This window comes from Schistocerca gregaria, chromosome 11, assembly GCF_023897955.1.
Source record: "Schistocerca gregaria isolate iqSchGreg1 chromosome 11, iqSchGreg1.2, whole genome shotgun sequence".
Lineage (NCBI taxonomy): Eukaryota > Metazoa > Arthropoda > Insecta > Orthoptera > Acrididae > Schistocerca > Schistocerca gregaria.
The window spans coordinates 144,615,838-144,635,009 of NC_064930.1; the positions used below are offsets into that span (position 1 = coordinate 144,615,838).

The window sequence follows — 19,172 nt, forward strand, 5'->3', positions numbered from 1 at the left end:
CCCGGCCGTAAGTTAAAGATTAACCTCGTTCAGGACGCCAGCACTCGTGTCAGGAATGTCAACAAAATTGTGTGTGCAAATCGGAGACTGACTGAGAGATTGTAAAGGAATGTAACATTTCATTTGGATCATGTCACAAACTCCTGATACAGCATCTTGGAACACACAGTGTTGCCGACAAGTTCGTCCCATGGCTCACAAGTTGAGACCAGAATGACCTTCTGTAAACAGCTTTTGGATCGTGCAAATGGGAAAGAGATTATCCTTAACCTTTCGTGGGCAGCGGGAAATGTGCTTCACACTTAAAGTAATCCACTCCTGGTCCCGTGGGATACATTGTTCTCACCTCTGTATGGTGCTGTCACCTTGCAAACAGTACAGGGAACTACTTCCAGTTGATAGTTCCTGCCGTTAAAGCGGCCTGATCTCTTAGAGGCATTGTGTCGCCGAGTGTTTGTCTGTAAAGGGGCTTTTGACTGCTGTTATTGTGACATTTTTTTTTATTTTCTTCTCACTGCTTCAGTCTGTGGTAAATACTTTTAATTTTTGTTGTGTTATCTCATTAGTGTTTCCTGAATGGTTGAAAATGTGTTTTATTTATATTACTTGTTGACATCACTGGCAATGTTTGATTTTGTTGGTGGGAAGTATACTTTAGACTGCCTTTTTGGTAGATATGTTTTTCGAGACTCTTAAATAAATGTTTCTCTGTTTTGACACATTTATTTGAGAATTTTGACTTGGTACACTTCAGAAATAATACACAGATCAGTATATTATCAAAGAATGTGTCATTATCATGCCATACCAGGCACTTGCTTGCATTGAATCTGCTATAGTATTATTTTACCCCTTCCTTCCTCTTATCTTTTGCATTCATTTCCTTTCAGATGGCTCATTCATTAGATCTCAACAATCCTAAATGTGTGGAAGTTTATAATATATTATTTTAGTTGCACAATGAAAGTTGTTCAGAAACTGAAAGAGACGAAGATGCTGTGAATGAACTGAATGGTTAAGACAACACTTTCACAGGTGATTCAAGTCACATTTCTGTGGAGCAAGATGGTTTTGTTGTACTTGACACTGAATCATTTGTGCCTCATACAAATGCCAATTGCAATACATTGGATAATGGAAGTGGAAGTGAATGTGAAAAAGAATGGAATGGAGACTGTTCTTTCTTTGACAATGTGAAGAACAACTTTCAAGCAAGAAGGGAAGGGAAACCAAAATTTCCAATTAGTGCCAGTGATCGAAAGCTCAGTTATTTTTTTAACTTATTTGATTATGATATTCTCATTCTGATTGTAAACGAAACAAATCTGTATGCAAAACAAAATCGTTGTGGCAGAAGCTCCTCAGAAACCTGGGTAGACACAAAAATTCAAGAAATTAAAGCTTTTATATGATGCCTTATTATAATGGTCATTCACCAACTTCCTGCTCTAATTTTTGGAGTTCAGGCCCTATACTAAAGATAGATGCAATCACTAATGTTATGACAAGTAAAAGATTTAACAAGATTATAGAGAATATTCATTGCAATAACAATGAAACTAAAAAGCCTAGAAATCATCCAGAATATGACAAAATGCATAAACTGTGGCTACTAATAGAAATACTTTTGCACATATGTGAGAACAATTAAGAGCCCTCATCATTTTTGTCAGTAAATGAATCGATGATTCCCTTCAGAGGAAGATCGCCAGTGAAGCAATATATGCCAATGAAGCCAGTGAAACGAGGCTACAAAGTGTGGTGCTCGTCAGATTCACTCAGTGTATAGATAATGAACTTTGATGTTTACACAGGCAAGTGTAAAACAAATAGTAACATGACATTGGGTGAAAGGGTTGTGTTAGAGCTAACTAAGGAAATGCCCAATAAAAATAATGTTCTTGCTGTTGATAGGTTCTTCACCACTGTGATGAAGGGTGTGTTCGCTTGTGAAATTGTCAAGACAAATAGAAAAGATTTATCCAAAATTATGAAGGAGAACATCAAATTGGGGAGCTCCAGTTTGATACGGAAGGAGCCATTTCTACTGTTAAGTGGATGGATAACCGTCCAGTCATTTTCCTGTCTTCTATTCATGACCCAAGAGTAACAACAGTAGTGAAGAGAAAAAAAAAAACGAGGATGGAACTAGAGATATTCCACGTCCCGATATTGTGGCATAATACAGTTAAATAATGGGCGGAGTAGGTAAATTTGACCAACTATGAGAAATACATGCTCTTGGAAGACACTCTGTGAAATGGTGGTACAGAATATTTTATTTCCTAGTGGATGTTGCCATAGTAAATAGCTTTTTGCTATGGAAAATAAGAATCCGTCTAGCCAGGCAACTGACGAAGCCAGAAATCTGTTTTTCTGGCAAAAAAGGCAAAGTACCTGAAGTTATTTGTCTTGCGGCTGTGGAAGAACGCCGACCTATTTTCGGAGATACCTACAGGAGATGCAGTTATTGTAGTACCAAAGCAGCAGAAAAACAACACACGTTGTGTTCGTTTATACTGTCAAATACCACTTTGTACTGACCCAGGTTTTAGAAAATTTCATGGCAAATAATTGTGAAAAGCAGTTGGAACAAAAAAGTAAATTTTTCAAATTAATATGGAATATATTAAAAATTTTGCTTTTATCTTTTAACTCCAAAGAAGGGCCATGGAAAGAATACTTCCCACGTTTGTATGGGCCCCCTTTCACAAATGCAGCAAATCGGTCATTTTGTATGATTGATATATGCATCTATTAACTACTAATTGCTTTCCATTTATTAAAAACAATTGCACAGTAATTTTGCCCACGAAAGGGTTAAGAGAATCGTAATAACTGATGACAGGATGTGGATTTACAGTTCTAATGTTGAGACCGTGGTTCAATGTTCACAAAGGGTCAGGAAAGGTTCTCAGAGACCAAAAAAGCTAGTCAGATAAAACGTCAAAGCCATGCTGATAGTTTTCTTTGACTTTGAAGGATTTGTTCATCACGAATTCGTGCTGCAGAGACAACCTGTTAGTTGACTGTACTATTGGAAATGTTGTGACAACGTAAAGCATTCGTAACCAGAACTCCCTCATTTCAACCGTATAGTGTCAGATTAACAATTAATACAATGTACTTTACAATGAGCACCAGGCTGCTCCTTCTTTCTGGTCTGCATACGATAGAGTAAGTCAATAACATTTCGTTTAAATAACGTTCATTGCTAGTGCAGGCTATTTTTGTTGATCTTCCGTGGTCCACCGTAACACCTTCCGTCAGGTGCTTCATGGAATAACATGTCCACCAGAGTGAGTGACTACTTATTCAGCCTGACGGAGTGGTCATGCGGTTCTAGGCACTACCGTCTGGAACCAGGAGACAGGTACGGTCGCAGGTTCAAATCCTGCCTCGGGCATGGATGTGAGTGATGTCCTTAGGTTAGTTAGGTTTAAGTCGTTCCGAGTTCTAGGGGGCTTATGACCTCAGAAGTAAAGTCCCATAGGACTCGGAGCTATTTGAACCATTTTTGAACTACTTCTTCTCATCACTCAACCCCACAGGTGCAGCAGCTCCTGCCTATATTCTTGGCTCTGCACAAACAGGGGCCTAGCGACAGTGTTTTGCTCAAGTCTAGTTCAGTTAACATAAAATAATGGTGTTTTTCTCTCTATACTTAAATGAATATCTTCCACTTGTCAAAGAGCCTAAGATTGTACCGTGGCATTTCCTAATGAAATCTCGTGTTACACTACACAACATGTTCATTGTTGTATCACTTTCACTTCGATGTTCTTCCATCTCCAACATGTTAGGATGCTTGAATTTCATTGTCTTCTATAGTCCCATGTATGCATAGTGAAACTTCTTGATCTCATAGTAGTCCTCCTTTCATTGCACGTGTTTTCTGATTTAGTACTAAATTGTGTTTCGTATACACTAGAAGGTGTACAAATCTGTCTTATTCTCTCTTTTGGGCCTCTGCCTTTTTAACCATCATTTGTTTCACTTTCTTGAGCTTTTCATACCTGGTGCTGTATTTGTCCATTATTTTCTGTAATGTATTCCTGATTAGACTATCTGTTGTTCTGTTAAACAATATTTCTGCTGGAGCATAACCTGTTATGTGGAACACTGTTGTTGACATCTGCTAATCCTCTGAGCCCACCTGCTTTGTGTATTACAACAATACAATCTACACGGTCTGTCAATTTTCTTTACGACCTATTCTGCCATGGTAGATGCAGAACATCATTGGGAAATAAATGCGAGTTCCACATTATACTTCTTCAGTGTCTCTGTCTGAGCTCCTCTTGGGAACGGACTGTAGTTATTGCTAATAATGTGTTTAGGTACACACAAGTGGGTGAAGTAATGTTTTGCCATTTTGTAGCCCTCAGCTTTTGTTAGTGGATACGATCCTACAAAAGGAGACAAGATTTGTGTCACATTGCCACTAGAATTTGGTAATGGTCCTAGTAAATCAACTGGCATGCATAAAACCTATATGCTGCACTGGTTCAGTTTTTATTTTACAGCAGTCTTTACTGCTTTTTTGCAGGTTTCTTCCCAGTCTCACTGTGTCTTAAAAACGGCAGTCATATAGAAGTTTTCCTAGACATTTCTTCGGGCCAAAATGTGCACATCGAAGGTGTGTGTACAACACTAGTATTGTGTCTGAAATGCGTACCACCCAATCAGTCATGTTAATATTCATTCTATGGTGCAAAACACTCTTGCGTACAAGGTAGTATTCTCTCACTTGCATAAGTATATTTTTTTGTAATTAACACCAATCTTTCATCATTTTATTCTGTTCTTATGTTTTTCACCATTTTTCTGATGATTCCCTCATGTGCAACTCCTTTGTAGAGACAAATATTGTAATTTTTAACACCGGGTTGTGTCAGTTTTTGTAACCCTAGTGACAAATTCATGGCTCACGTGGTACCAGTTGTTGTCTTTGTGATGCATGCTGTACCTTAAAATAGACTTGTGTAAGGTAAGCATCCACCTATTCGACCTTTTATTTGTAGATACTCAGATTTGGACTTTAGAAAATTGTTTCATTCCAGCAAGTGCAAAAAATTACACTTCACGACATATTCTAAAAAAAATTGCTGCAGGCACATTCAGTTCAAACAACAGCATTCTATGTTGGTAACAGCGTTCGTACTACAAAAACATGTATATTGCCTCATTTCTGGATCCTGTAGTACTTGATATTATACCTCAGCATTAGATTGAGACTAGTAAAGCGTTTACACTTTTGAACTTTTGTATCAGCTCATCTACGTATCTCAGGTGATCTTTTTTTGGGTTCAAAAATTTTACTGGCTTGGTGGGCTTCGAAAAGTAGCTTCACTGTTCTGTTCTTTTTCGCTACTACAAATAACTGACTATTATACTGACTATGTGCACTTCCACCGCTTCCGTCACTAACTTTCATTGCAACTCTTTTTCAGTAACCTCCTTTCTTGCTTGTGGAATACGATAAGGGGTTACGTCTTCTTTCTCATCTGCACATGCAGCTACTAGGTATGTGTCTGAAAAGCCTTTTACTTTGTCTGCTGTAGTATTTTCATAAAATTTTAGCTTTGTTTGTGTTCCTTCTTTATAAAATCTTACTGTGCCGGTCCTATAGTCTGTTTCTGCCTGATTTTCGGCCAACCTATCTGTTCAGATTCTGACCTACTCTTGCAGGTTTGGCACAGTAGCAGCACTTCTGTCAGTCTCTATACCTGACACCACTTAAACATTCAGTAGGTTTTTGTACTCACCCACAGTACATTTTATATTATACCACTAATTGGTGAATTTGGCATTTGAATTCCTGAATCATTCCATGTCAAATAGACACAGGAAAGTACAGTTTTTAACGAGACCCTCTTCGATTTTCATAAAATTTGGTGTGTTCTTTGCACATGACAAGAGAATGACATCCAAATTACAGAATTTTAGTGCAAGTAAGACGAGTAATGGCCATTCAAAGGTCTAAAAATGAGTGTAAAATTTGGCAAACAATGCTGAGAAAAATGGCTGCAACTGCTGTTCTAATAATGATAAAACAGTGAACCAGGTAATTGTGGAAAGATTTTGAAACAAGCCTTTCAGTGATACACAGTTTTTGTCATATGCAAAGAATGTACACAATTTAGGTAAGTGACCTTCATCTTTGGTCTTCAATATGTCAAAATGTGTCATATTTGAAACTGAAAAAAAAAAAATATATATGATTCTTCATGTTAAACTATAGAACATTGTAAAAAATTAAGTTGGGATGACAAAGGGATTAGAAGATATAAATTAGTGTGTACAGCAGTGTGTTGCATTAGTGTGAAGTAAACTGTATTCACACTCCAAAAATCTCCATCTATGCCTGTACTCAGCAGACAACTGTGAGGATATGTCCCATTGCACCAGTTATTAAGGTTCCTGTCACATTTGGCGTGTGGGAAGAATGACTGTTTGAATACCTCTGTGCATGCAGTGTTTGCAACTTTGAGACTGTCTCAGGATGTTTTACATCTGTCTTCAAGAGTCTTCCACTTCAGTTCTGTCACTATCTCTGTGACACGCTCCCACACATTAAACAAGCCTGGGACCATTTGTGCTGTCCTTCTCTGTATATGTTCAGTATCCCCTGGTAGTCCTATCTGGAAAGGATCCCACATACTTGTGCAATATTCTAGGATGGGTCTCACAACTGATTGGTAAGCAATTTTTTTTTTCTAGACTACTTGCACTCCCCCACTATTCTACCAATACCAATAAACCAAAGTCTGTCACCTGTGTTACCCACGACTGAACCTATGTGATTATTCCTTTTCATGTCACTACAAAGTGTTACACCCAGGTATTTGTGTGAGTTGGCTGATTCCAACATTGAGTCATTGCTATTGTAATCATGGGATACAGTGTTTTTTCATTTAGTGAAGTGCAAAATTTTACATTTCTGAACATTTAAAGCAAGTTGCCAATCTCTGCACATCATTGAAATCTTATGAAGAACTGACTGAATATTTAGGCAGCTTCTCTCAGATAGTACTTCATTAGATAACAGCATCATCTCCAAAAATCCTACTGTTACTATCACTATTGCCTGCAAGGTTCTTAACACTTTGCTATCCCCACGTCTCGTACAAACTTATTTGCTTGGCACCTGCAGTGCTAATTCGGATTACTCAGCTTGTCACCTTTCCGTTGATGACAAGCTACAAACACATTGACTTTTGCGTGCTTTAATTTTCCGGAAATCCTCTATTTTGCTGTATCGGTCCACAAACTCGAATTTTCTTTTCAAGTAACTTCTCTGCAAGTTCTACACTGTTATAATTATTATCTATGCAGAGGTGTTGCAACTTCCCATCAGAAGTTGTCAATAGTTCCATCACTGTTTTTGCTAAAGACTGTCCAGCACCGGAATATATTATGAATTAGGAAATGTATCAGATACTCGAATCGCACAGCATCCGAATAAGTATGCTGTGTTTAGTAATTTTCGACGGATTGTAAACTTTAAAATTTATCTGTCCACACCGCAGTATGATTCCTTCATCAATTGAGATGTTTTGACTTAGACTACACATTTCTTTAAACTTTTTAGAAAAATATTCAATTACAAATTGCACTTTGAAAAACCGGTCGGAATTATCCAGCTTGTTGTTGCTGTCTCAAAAATGTAAAAATATTAATATTTGTCGGAATCGGTTGCGGGGCATTGTTTTGCGAAATATCGGTCTGTCTATCAATGGATTTGTTGACCAATAATCATAAATCCTCGCTTCTTGTAAAATTCCCATAACGATAGCAAGCCCAATCCATTTTCTAAGTTTGGGTCCCGTAACGTCGACAAATTTGGCATTTTTTAAATCCAGTTTCCTTCTACTGCAATTTTGACTTTAGTACTCTTTTGCTAATATATTCAAATAGACCGTTCCCGATATATAATTCCGACATATCCTCAATGCTCTACGTATCTTTGGGAAATATGTTTGGACCCGGAGATCCTTCAAATTTACTTTTGATCTTTGGTAAATCAACGTCTGACCACCATGCACTGTCTTCTTTGACTGATTCAGCCGAATCAGTTGGCAACTGTAGCATTCGCCAAATTTTTCTTGGACGTACTTCACTATCTTCTGCCGATTCTACTTCTCTTTCATTTTTTGATATCCTAGGTCTTCTTCCCAATGGGCCAAATCATGCAGAACGTCAGACAAGACGTCCGCACTTTCATCGTAAATAATCCTATTGTCTCTTTCATCTGCCATGATGAAAGGGCACAAGTAGTATAAAAACAAAGATCTTATTGACGTGTGTAACTTACTGTTACCTAAACAAAACACCAACAGAATGCAAAAGATACTAAAGTGCTGTCACCGGCCACTGTGCGATACTATGCTCACGACACCACTGTGGTGTCACCAGACAGCAGTATGTTCATATGCAACATGAACAGCAAAAGGTCCCAACACACTTTCCTGGGCTCACCCAAAGTTACTTCTGCTTCTGACGATGACTCGCCATCTGAGAACGTGCCGTGCGTGTCCTCCCAACCAAAAAAGTTCTGAATCCAGTCACAAATTTCGCTGGAATCACCCAAATGATCATACTCTCGACAATAAGCATACTGAGTCAAATGCTTCTCTACCTCCTTGCTTCGACCCCAAGCTTTCAGTATGCCACGTTAGAAAAGGCTCGACTCACTCACTCCTTTGTGCTAAATGATCTCCAGGTGCCACCCCCATCCCTTCTGCAACAATTGTGCATGTGAAAAAAATGTTAACAAGCTTGAAGAAATCTGCAGTATCTTTCACCAGGTATCACAAAAGAAATTGTCTGGTGCAGTATTGGAGAAGAATTGGCAGCCTCAACAAACACACTGCAGATCTCTTCGAAGACTGTCAGAGGGCGAACTGTGAGTTTAGGGCAGAGTTTGAGTTCTTCACTATTTTATGTCAATAATAGTTAAATCGTACATTTTGTGGCACTTAATGTAAAACAGTCATTCAAAGCCTACTTTGTCTCTGTTTGAGTGTATCGACCAGCATTGTAGTATTGTGATGAAGGGGCAACAGCAAGATTCCCTATTTCTAGATTTCCGGAAGGCATTTGACACCGTGTTCCATTGCGTTAACAAAGCTACAAGCATTTGGAATAAGTCGGCATATATGTGAGTGGCTCGAAGACTTCTTCAGTAATAGAACCCAGTATGTTGTCCGCTGCAGCAGGTGTTCGTCAGAGATGAGGGTATTGTCGGGAGTGCCCCAGGGAAGTGGGATAGGACTGCTGCTGTTCTGTAAACACGACAGAGTGGGCAGCAATCTGCAATTGATTGGTGACGATGGCGTGGTAAACAGTAAGGTATCGAAGTTGAGTGACTGGAGGAAGATACGAGAAGACATAGAAGGAATTTCCAGTTGGTGTGATGGATGGCAGCTAGCCCTAAATGTGGGAAAATGCAAGTTAATGCAAATGAGTAGGAAGAGCAGACCTGTAATGTTTGGGTACAGTATTAGTAGTGTCCCACTTGACACAGTCATGTCATTTAAATATCTCGGTGTAATGTTGCAAAGCAATACGAAATGGAATGCGTGCGTGCAAAAGCAAAGACTTCAGTTCATTGGGAGAATTTTAGGAAAGAGTGGTTCATGTGTGAAGGAGACAGCATATAAGGTGCTGATGAAACCTATTCTTCAGTACTGCTCAAGTGTTGGGGATCTGTACCAGACTGGAAGAAATTCAGAGGCGGGTTGCTAGATTTGGTACTGGTAGATTCAAACAACACGTGTTACAAAGGTACTTCGGAAACTTAAATGGGAATATGTGGAGGAAAGACAACATTCTTTTTGAGAAACACTACTGAGAGAATATGGAGAACTGGTGTTTGAAGCTGACTGCTAAACAATTCTACAGCTACCAACATACATTGCTTGTAAGGACCACGAAGATAAAACATGATAAATTAGGGCTCATGTGGAGGGATATAGACAGCTGTTTTTCCCTCGCACTGTTTGTGAATGGAACAGGAAAGGAAATGAGCATGAGTGGTACAGCGTACCTCAGCCACACACAGTACGGTGGCTTGTAGAGTATCGATGTAGATGTAGATCATTGTTATAGTACACAAGTTGCTTCCAGTTTCCACAGAAACTGTGTGCCACAAACAACCTCTGCATCAGCATGTGGTCAGTGTACAGTTTTGATGTTTTGGTTGTATTGATGCGGCTGTTATATTCACCTGTTGTTGTTGTTTTCAGTTCTGAGACTGCTTTGATGCAGCTCTCCATGCTACTCTATCCTGTGCAAGCTTCTTCATCTCCCAGTACCTACTGCAGCCTACATCCTTCTGAATCTGCTTAGTGTATTCATCTCTTGGTCTCCCTCTACGATTTTTACCCTCCACACTGCCCTCCAGTACTAAATTGGTGATCCCTTGATGCCTCAAGACATGTCCTACCAACCGATCACTTCTTCTAGTCAAGTTGTGCCACAACTTCTCCCCAATACTATTCAATACCTCCTCATTAGTTATGTGATCTACCCATCTAATCTTCAGCATTCTTCTGTAGCACCACATTTCAAAAGCTTCTATTCTCTTCTTGTCCAAATTATTTATCGTCCATGTTTCACTTCCATACATGGCTACACTCCATACAAATACTTTCAGAAATGACTTCCTGACACTTAAATCTATACTTGATGTTAACAGATTTCTCTTCTTGCCATTGCCAGTCTATAATTTTTTTTTTTATTTTTTTTCCCTCCAAAATCACTGTGCCTAATTGTGACACATACTTTACACTGTTTGCTTTCACTGCATCACTTGTTTTCTGTCTCTGCATGTTCCACCATGTGCTTTTTAGGGTGTTTATCACAGTGTCAGGAGTCTTCAACAATGAAGGTAATTTCTATTTGTTTTTAGTAATGTTAGATTAGAATGTGTTAGACTGTGCTGTAATTTGCTAATAGACCCTACACTGTTGACCCCCCTCCCCCCATCGTGCACAAACTCTACGGATTGATCGATCAGAGGATACAGAACAAAAAAATGTCTAATGAACTTATGTCTGAAAATGCACGGATTCTATGCTAGAGACTGTTTGTTGAATCGTACATTGTTACAGAGACTGTGGTCTAATACACATTGTACCATGCAGCCACAGTTACAGTACGTGTTGAAATTGATTTGCATGTGCCTTAGTGCATGCTTGTGCACGCCATAGCGTGTTCTGCCCCTAACATTCATATTGGTCAGGCTGTATCTGAACAGTGTCAAAGGCAGCATGAACACACTTCTCTAGTGTCTCCACATCTGACTCTGCATACATGATACTTATGAGATACTCCATAACCAGAAATCGCACAAGTTGAGACCTGGTGAACAAGCAGGCCATGCAATTGGACCCCCTGATCCGTCGACCAGGGAAGACACAGTTGAGGGAGTTGGGTGTTAAAGGCGAAGTGAGCTGGAGCACCATGACGTATCACTCACACAACTCTTCTAATCAGCAGCAGCACTTTATCACGGGGGGCAAAGTCACCCACAGGGCGAAGCGGAAGGAAGACTGGTCCCAAACTACGGTCACCAATTATCCCGGCCCACACGTTCCGGCTGCACCGATGCTCGTGATTCGCTGTCACCGTAGCGTAGCAGTTCTGGATTCTATCCCACAGACGACCGTTATGAATGACGAAGATACCATTCCGAGAAAAGGTGACCTCATCTGTGGAAAGGCTGGATGACACAAATTCCAGAATTGCAGCTGCCTGGTGAAGAGACCTGTGATGAATATATGTTAATTAATTAATGTGTCTTAAAATCATCTTTGTTTTGTTGTATTTGGCTTAATACAAAAGTCCAATTGAAAATGGTCTATCCAGCCACTTGATACCGTTTCAGTTTCTAGGATATAAAGATATCTAGAAAATGTGACTGGAAATGACAATAACAAATATGGAATCTTTCTGTAATGGAAAATGCAGTTCAGGCAGTACAGAATAAGATACCTCCTTCTTCAGCAGCAAAGAAAAGTCGTGTTGCACGTAATACGCCAAAAAGAAGAGCTCTAGGAAAAAATAGAGTTCGGAGAGCTTGTGGAATGTGTTCATGAAGGAATAACAACAAAAATCCTTGATAAAGTTTTTGGAATGAATGTGAGTGAATGATCTATGGAGATTAATATTCAGTTGACAGAGTGGAACAAAACAAGCTTTTAAAAGGTAAACATAGAAAAGTTCATTCGATAACCTTTACACATTGCAGGGAAAAATTTTTTTCCTGGTCATCACAATTATAATGTGGGTGAAACAGTTGACGATTCAGTTAAAGAACAGCAAAGTATTTGCACTTAAAGGTATACACCAGTTCCGCAGTGTTACTTCAGCTGATAGAGGGTTGTTGTCCATTTTTGCAGTCGGTATCTCTGCAATAGCTGCTTTACCCTGTTAGATTGGGAAAATGCTCACTGTGTAAGGTTTTAGAAAACTGCAAATAGGCCCTATTCATTATATATCTGTCTGTACAGTTTATTCTCTTCACATATGCGCACACATGAGACTAACTCTGTTTTCTCCTTTTCAGTTTCTGCAGGAGTGTGAGTTGCCCGACGGCCCCGATAGTGCCCGGGATCCCCTAAGCTTCGAGGAAGAGGTGAGTGTATCTTCACGTTTCATTTTATGTTACTGTAGGTAATTGAATTGCATGGCATGGCATTACTTTGTTTGGTAATTGGGTGCTTGAAGGTGAGTTTCAATTGAAGCATAGTGGCAGGTCGAAACTTTGTGCCTGAGTAGGGTTCAGTCCCAGGGTTTGCCTTTCACATGCAGCGACTCCTTAATAATGCTGTCCCTTTTTGTGAAACTCGTAAACTTTAGTGAGTTGTCAAATTTGACGACAGCCACTGTACAGGTTGTCCCAGAAAGAATGACCTGATTTTGCAATTTATGCTATGTTTGTAGTACATTTTTATCAATAAATATAGGTTTTTAAAATCAGTCATTCTTTTTGAAACATCCTTTATAATGACTGTAGGTATTATATTGAGAAGTATTACTGACAAGTGGTTTTATTTATTATTTTGCAATACAGTTCTCATCCATATGGGAAATGTTCCGATCTTTAAACTGAAAGTTGCGAGTGTAACTGGTTTGTCTGACACAAATGTTCAAATGCTGACAGTAAAAACGGTGAGCAGTTAGGTTCACATTACAAAAGGGCTAATTTACAACACACAATATAAAATGTGATCTGATCAGTGTGTTTTGTTTTGACTTAAGAGCATAACATTGGATTACAAAAGACTATATTTATGAAAAATTTAACTCTTTGCTTTCCATTATTCAGCACTTTGTCCTATTCCCCCTTAAAATGAAACACATCTATGGACAAAGAAAGAGGTTTTGTTATTGTTATCCTTTTATTATTGGGTAAGTCTTTCATATCTATATAATTAATGACTGCACCCTATGTCTGCTTGTTGTAGACCAGTCTCACTTTCCCCATATAGCTTTTAGGCACCCATATCCCAAACACACACACACACACACACACACACACACACTCTCTCTCTCTCTCTCTCTCTCTCTCTCTCTCTCTCTCTCTCTCTCTCTCTCTCTCTCTCGCTCTCTCTATCCTGCAGTATCTAATTTACAACTCCTGGTACCTCAAGACTTGTACTATCAATCTCTCCCTTACTTTTAGAAATTGTGCCTTAATTTTTTTTTTCCAAATTCTATTTAGTACCCCTTTATTATACCCATCTGATCATCATTCTTGTAGAGCACACATTTCGAAAGTTTCTGTTCTCTTTTTATCCACACTGTTTAGTGTCCACATACTCTGCAGACAAATACTCCAGGAAAGTGCTTCCTGACACGTAAAAGTTTGTCATATTACACGAGACTGTATATTAAGTATGAATTAAAGTAGGAAATTGGGGGGAGAATTTTAACGTGCACATTGAAACTGAAAGTTAACCTTTGTGCCAAGTGTAAGCTGCTGGTTCATGTGGTTTCTTGTTGGAGGTCACCCTGCTACAGCTCATGCTTCCTTTACACTGTGAGTATAGAGTTAAAATGATGACAACATGGCATCATAATGTTTTTTATGTTCTCTGTTAAACACATGCAGTTCACCATTGGCCCCGAAGCTCGTGTGATCTCGAGGGATGTGATTTTTATGAGGTGGTTTCTGTAAGAGCACATATATTGTCATTTTTCCCTGTCTAGTCTAAATTCGGAATTGCTGCATCTTAAAATAATGTTTCAGACAAACCGTGTAGTTTGCATTAATGTGGATTTCTTCATTTGTAGTAGCATACTGTAGTGTGGAAGACATGACAAGTTGGCAACTTTCGCCTAAATCGGAACCGTGTGAGGTGGTGCAGTGGTCAGCACACTGGACTTGTGCTCGGGAGGACGACGATTCAAACCCGAGTCTGACCGGCCGGATTTAGGTTTTCCGCGATTTGTCTAAATCGTGTGCCGGTTTGTTTGAAAGGGCACTGCCGACTTCCTTCCCCCTCCTTCCCTAATCTGATGGGAACCTTGCTGTTTTGTTCCTTCCCCCAAACTGACTAACAGATTAAATTGAAAGTCACAAAACTTTTTTCACAGACGACCAGATAACTGACAGAATGGTGAAAGCAGGCGGCTTTTTCCTTCTGTACAGTATCTTGTTACAATAATTTACAGTGGGACATAGCAAATGTAAGGCACACAGAAACCGGGAAATCTCCAAGTGGGTGAAGAATTCCTTGTATTTTATATGCAATATTTACACTGGTCAACCAGAACACTATGACTGTTGTCCTACTATAGGTTTAAACCCGTGCCGGTGAGAGCAGTGTCACCTGGCGAGGAACGACTGCTAGAAACAAGAGTCACACCAGCACGGTGCACGTAGAATCGGTGAGCGTGCCGCCCGTGTGTAGAATGGGGAAGGCGCGCGATCTATCGGATTTCGACCGGAGGCAGCTCGCGATAGCCCGGAGGCTCGGCACGACCGTATCGGGAAGTGCGCAACTCGTCGGGTATTCGAGGAGTGCTGCAGTGAGTGTCTTTGACAGGTGGCAAAACAGAGGTGAAACTACGTTCAGACGTCGTAGTGTTGGGCCTCCACCCCCAGTGACAGGTGTCAGAGCTGTAGGCTCGGCAGACTGGTAAAGCGGGACAGTAGCAAACTCTGGCAGAACTAACATCGGACTTTAATGCTGGGCAGAGTAAAAGTGTGTGTGAACCCACAGCGCCTCCGGGCTATCACGAGCTGCCTTCAGTCGAACTCCGGTAGGTAGCGCGCCTTCCCCATTCTACACACGGACGGCACGCCCACCGATACTACGTGCACCGTGCTGGTGTGACTCGTGTTTCTAGCGGTCGTTCCTCGCCAGGTGACACTGCTCTCGTCGGCACTGGGCATCGGTGCACTGGTAGAGCGGGGCCCACGGGAGGGCGCTAAACTGTCGTCTTCCCCGGAACGGCTTTTTGGTACCTGTACTGTGGGACAGAGGAAAGCTGACGGTGGCTCCTGTGTGCTCTGAGGAACATTCACGTGGGCACCCGTGGATCTGGCGGAGTTTGTGCGAGGCACTGTGACGGCCGAGTAGCGTCGGGCACCGGTTGCTGACAGAGTACTCCCCTTCACGAAGTCCAGGTTTCCCGACAGCAGTGGCATTTTACAGCAAGATAATGCACCGTGTCACAGGGACAGGAGTGTGACGGAATGATTCGAGGAACGCAGTGGCGAGTTGAGATTGGTAAGTTGGCCCCCAGCTCGCCAGATCTCAACCTGATTGAAAACGTCTGGGATGTGATTGACCACACGGTGTCGGACCTCGTCGCCCGCCTCCCCGTGTGGTACAGGAGTTAGGTGATTTCTGTGTGTAGATGTGGTGTCGACTCCCTCCGGCAAACTTTGAGGACCTCATTGCTTCCGTGCCACTACACGTTTCTGCTCTTATCCGTGCCAAAGGTGGACGTACCAGCTATTACAGGGTGTATACGACCCGGGACGACCGGGAAATCCGAAAAAATCCTGAGAATTTTTTCATCCAGAAGAAAACTGGGAAAAGCCCCGGAATTTTTTGGAATTCCAGGAATCATTCATTGTTTCAGTTTTCAGTTAAAATTTTGTAGTTTTGACTGGTAAAAATTGATTCTCTAGCAAAGAATGTTACTGTATCCTGCTACTGGAGAATGATACTGCAGCAATAAAATATAAACAAGAAAAACATCAGTGGTAAAGGAAATGCACCATTTACAACAACAAAACATCGTGCATGCACGCGTGTCTGCAAACAGCAAAAATATGTCAAAGGCCTTAGGACAAAGACTATGTAAATACTTAGTAACAGTAAACTGTTTTCTGTGAGTGTGACATCACAACTGTTTACATTAGGTTCATTTGACCAGTTGCCAGCGGGCTCATGCGCGTGCCCAGTTGACTCGCGTACGAGCAGTACCTTCTCCCACTTCCCGCTAATTGGAGTGTGGCTGTTAGCTGTATCGGCAGTAAGCCAGCAGCCAGATGCTAATGAGAAAAATTTTTCCCATGCGCCCTAGTTGCCAGATTCGTGCTTGCACAGAGTTGTCTGATGTGTAATGGGGAGTGGGTTAGTCTCCACGTGACCCGTGTTTGCGTTAAGTGAGTTCGCTGTTTCCTCTTCGTTTACAGCTCCCGTGTCAAATGAAAACAAAATGGATTTCTGCAGCCGGAAGCTATCAAGTGAATTATAATACATTCACGTACTTACACATGGAAAAAATATATTATGAGTTTCAGTTCTCTGATTTTATTTTGTTTCGAAATTATTAGCAGTCGAGCATTAATTGCCTTGCAGAACAATGAAGTTACTTTTGTCATTTTGCTAAAGAAATTTGGCTTTATTAATTTTTGCATTGAGGCAGTCAATTTATTTGAAACGAAGTGTTTCGTTCCACAGTATTGACTAATTCCAACTGTTCGCCGAATTTCAAGTACGTGTTTTCATACTCTGCCGTGTATGGCATTTTGCCATAATAAAGAACCAAATATGAGATAGTACAATACTGGTACTCAAAGAAAATTTACACCCCAAAAACCACACTGAAAACCCTAATATCAGATGGGACCTACTTCATTGTGAATCTGGAAAAATCAGCGTGCACTCCGAGCCGAATTGTGCATTTCAGTACGGTTTACGAAATTTCGATGCTTTCGGAGTATCCTCTGATGTCCTGTTTCTCTTATGCTGTAATGTAAGCTCTCTTAGTGCTTTATACATTACGAGCATGCGGGCTTCCTACATCACTGCAGCTGCGCCCCCCCCCCCCCCCTCGTAATAATTCGTTTTCTGGCAACTTCTAAATCAAATCTATTTTCCCTCCCTGCTGCTCCTGCACCATATGCTTCGGGAGCAACACCCGACCAACCATCGGGGACACCCGTCCCCACTTCTTAGCCGGAGAAGTGTAAGTCTTCTTTAGCTTCTCTTACTAGGAAGGGGTCCTTTGGGCCACACCCTTACCAGGTTTCTTCTAGTGGGAAAGACGACACCCGCCAGTGGCTGAAGAGCCCAAAAGCAGCTGGTCGTAGGGCTTCACGCTCGTCCTCAGTCCCGGAGACTGAGCCAGTGAAGTCCTCCCAAAACCCAAGGAGCAGTGAGAGAAATCCACAAAGAAAACCTCTAAGACCAAGGAAATTGTGGTGGCACCCACGCCACCACTACCTACAAACTCTGCAGCTGAGGATGGGGTGGAGATTTTGGTGTCCGCTGAGGACCTAGATCTCTCCAGACCCTCGGACACGATGGATATAGACTACTCGGGCAATAAATCGGTGGCAGCAGGTGACTGAGGCATAAATTGCCTCATTGAATGTTTCACACCTTCCCAGTCTCACGATGTCATCCTCCAGCAGAATTGCGGAGGTTTTTTCCACCGCCGGGCTGAGCTACGGCGACTGTTAAGCTTTACACATGCTATCTGCATTGCCCTCCAGGAAACCTTGTTCCCGGCAGTGCGGACCCCTCCTCTCCGCAGCTATAAGGGATATTGTAGGAACTGTAGCGACTGTGGTGACTGTTATAGAGTGTCAGGTGGAGTTTGCGTTTATGTCCTAAACTCAGTCTGTAGTGAACATGTGCCCTTCAAACCCCTCTTGACGCTGTGGCTGTCAGAACAATGACAACACGGGAAATAACTGTCCGCAGTGTATATCTTCCTCCAGATGGTGCGGTATCCCTGAATGTATTAGCTGCACTGATTGATCAGGTCCCTAAACCTTTCCTACTTATGGGAGATTTTAATGCCCATAACCCCTCGTTGGGTGGTACCACACTTACTGGTCGAGGCAGAGATGTCGAAACTTTACTGTCATAATTCGACCTTTGCCTCTTAAATACTGGGGCCATCACACATTTCAGTGTGGCTCATGGTAGGTACTCGGCCATTGATTTGTCAATTTGCAGCCCAGGTCTTCTCCCATCTATACACATTCAAAAAGGGTGGATGTCCTGTGGCATAACACTCTAAGGATGATTTCTTGAGTAATTAAACCCACTCCAACGCAATGGCTCCCAATCTTAAGCCACATCGCGCTGCCACACTTGCGACGTACGATGCCCTTGTACGTGAATACAAAAACATTGTGGGAAGTCGAAGCCTGCCAATCCACCAAGACATTGAGGCTGCAAACACTAGTAGGCTTTGATCTAGGAATCCGCCAACAAGAACAGCAAGGAACTGTGTACAAGAAGGTTTCAGTATCACAAACGCGTGGTCTCAAAAATGGAACGCGTGGCAAAATCATAACATGCCTTGCATCACACAAAAGCCACCTGGTTTTGACCTACCACGCAAAACGTGGTCCACTCTAAATAGGATTAGAACTCGTCATGGCAGATGTGGTTACTCCCTGGATAAATCGGGTAAAATACCATCCCCTCAGTGGGACTGCGTAGAAAGTCAGACCGTCAGCCACATTGTTGAAGAGTGCTCCAGAAGAGCCTATAACGGGAATCCCGACGACTTCCTGCTCGCAACTCCAGAGTCGATAGATTATATTAATAGACTTGATGTTTGTTTGTAATCCGTAAACTTTGTTATATTAGTAATGTTGGTTTGCAATTATTAACGTTTGTTGTATTAGTGATTTGTCTGTCTGTTTCTTAGGTGCCTGTATTGCCATACAATAAATAAATAGC

The 19,172-nt window shown here is 41.3% G+C and overlaps 1 protein-coding gene across 1 annotated transcript in view; it reads left to right on the plus strand.

Annotated features, from left to right (window-relative positions):
- LOC126295266 (uncharacterized) overlaps positions 1-19,172 on the plus strand; it is a 710,311-nt gene that overhangs the window by 44,170 nt on the left and 646,969 nt on the right. Inside the window, exon 7 of the mRNA XM_049987689.1 lies at positions 12,575-12,643. Coding sequence (XP_049843646.1) covers positions 12,575-12,643 — 69 coding nt within the window. The remainder of the gene's footprint in view (positions 1-12,574; positions 12,644-19,172) is intronic.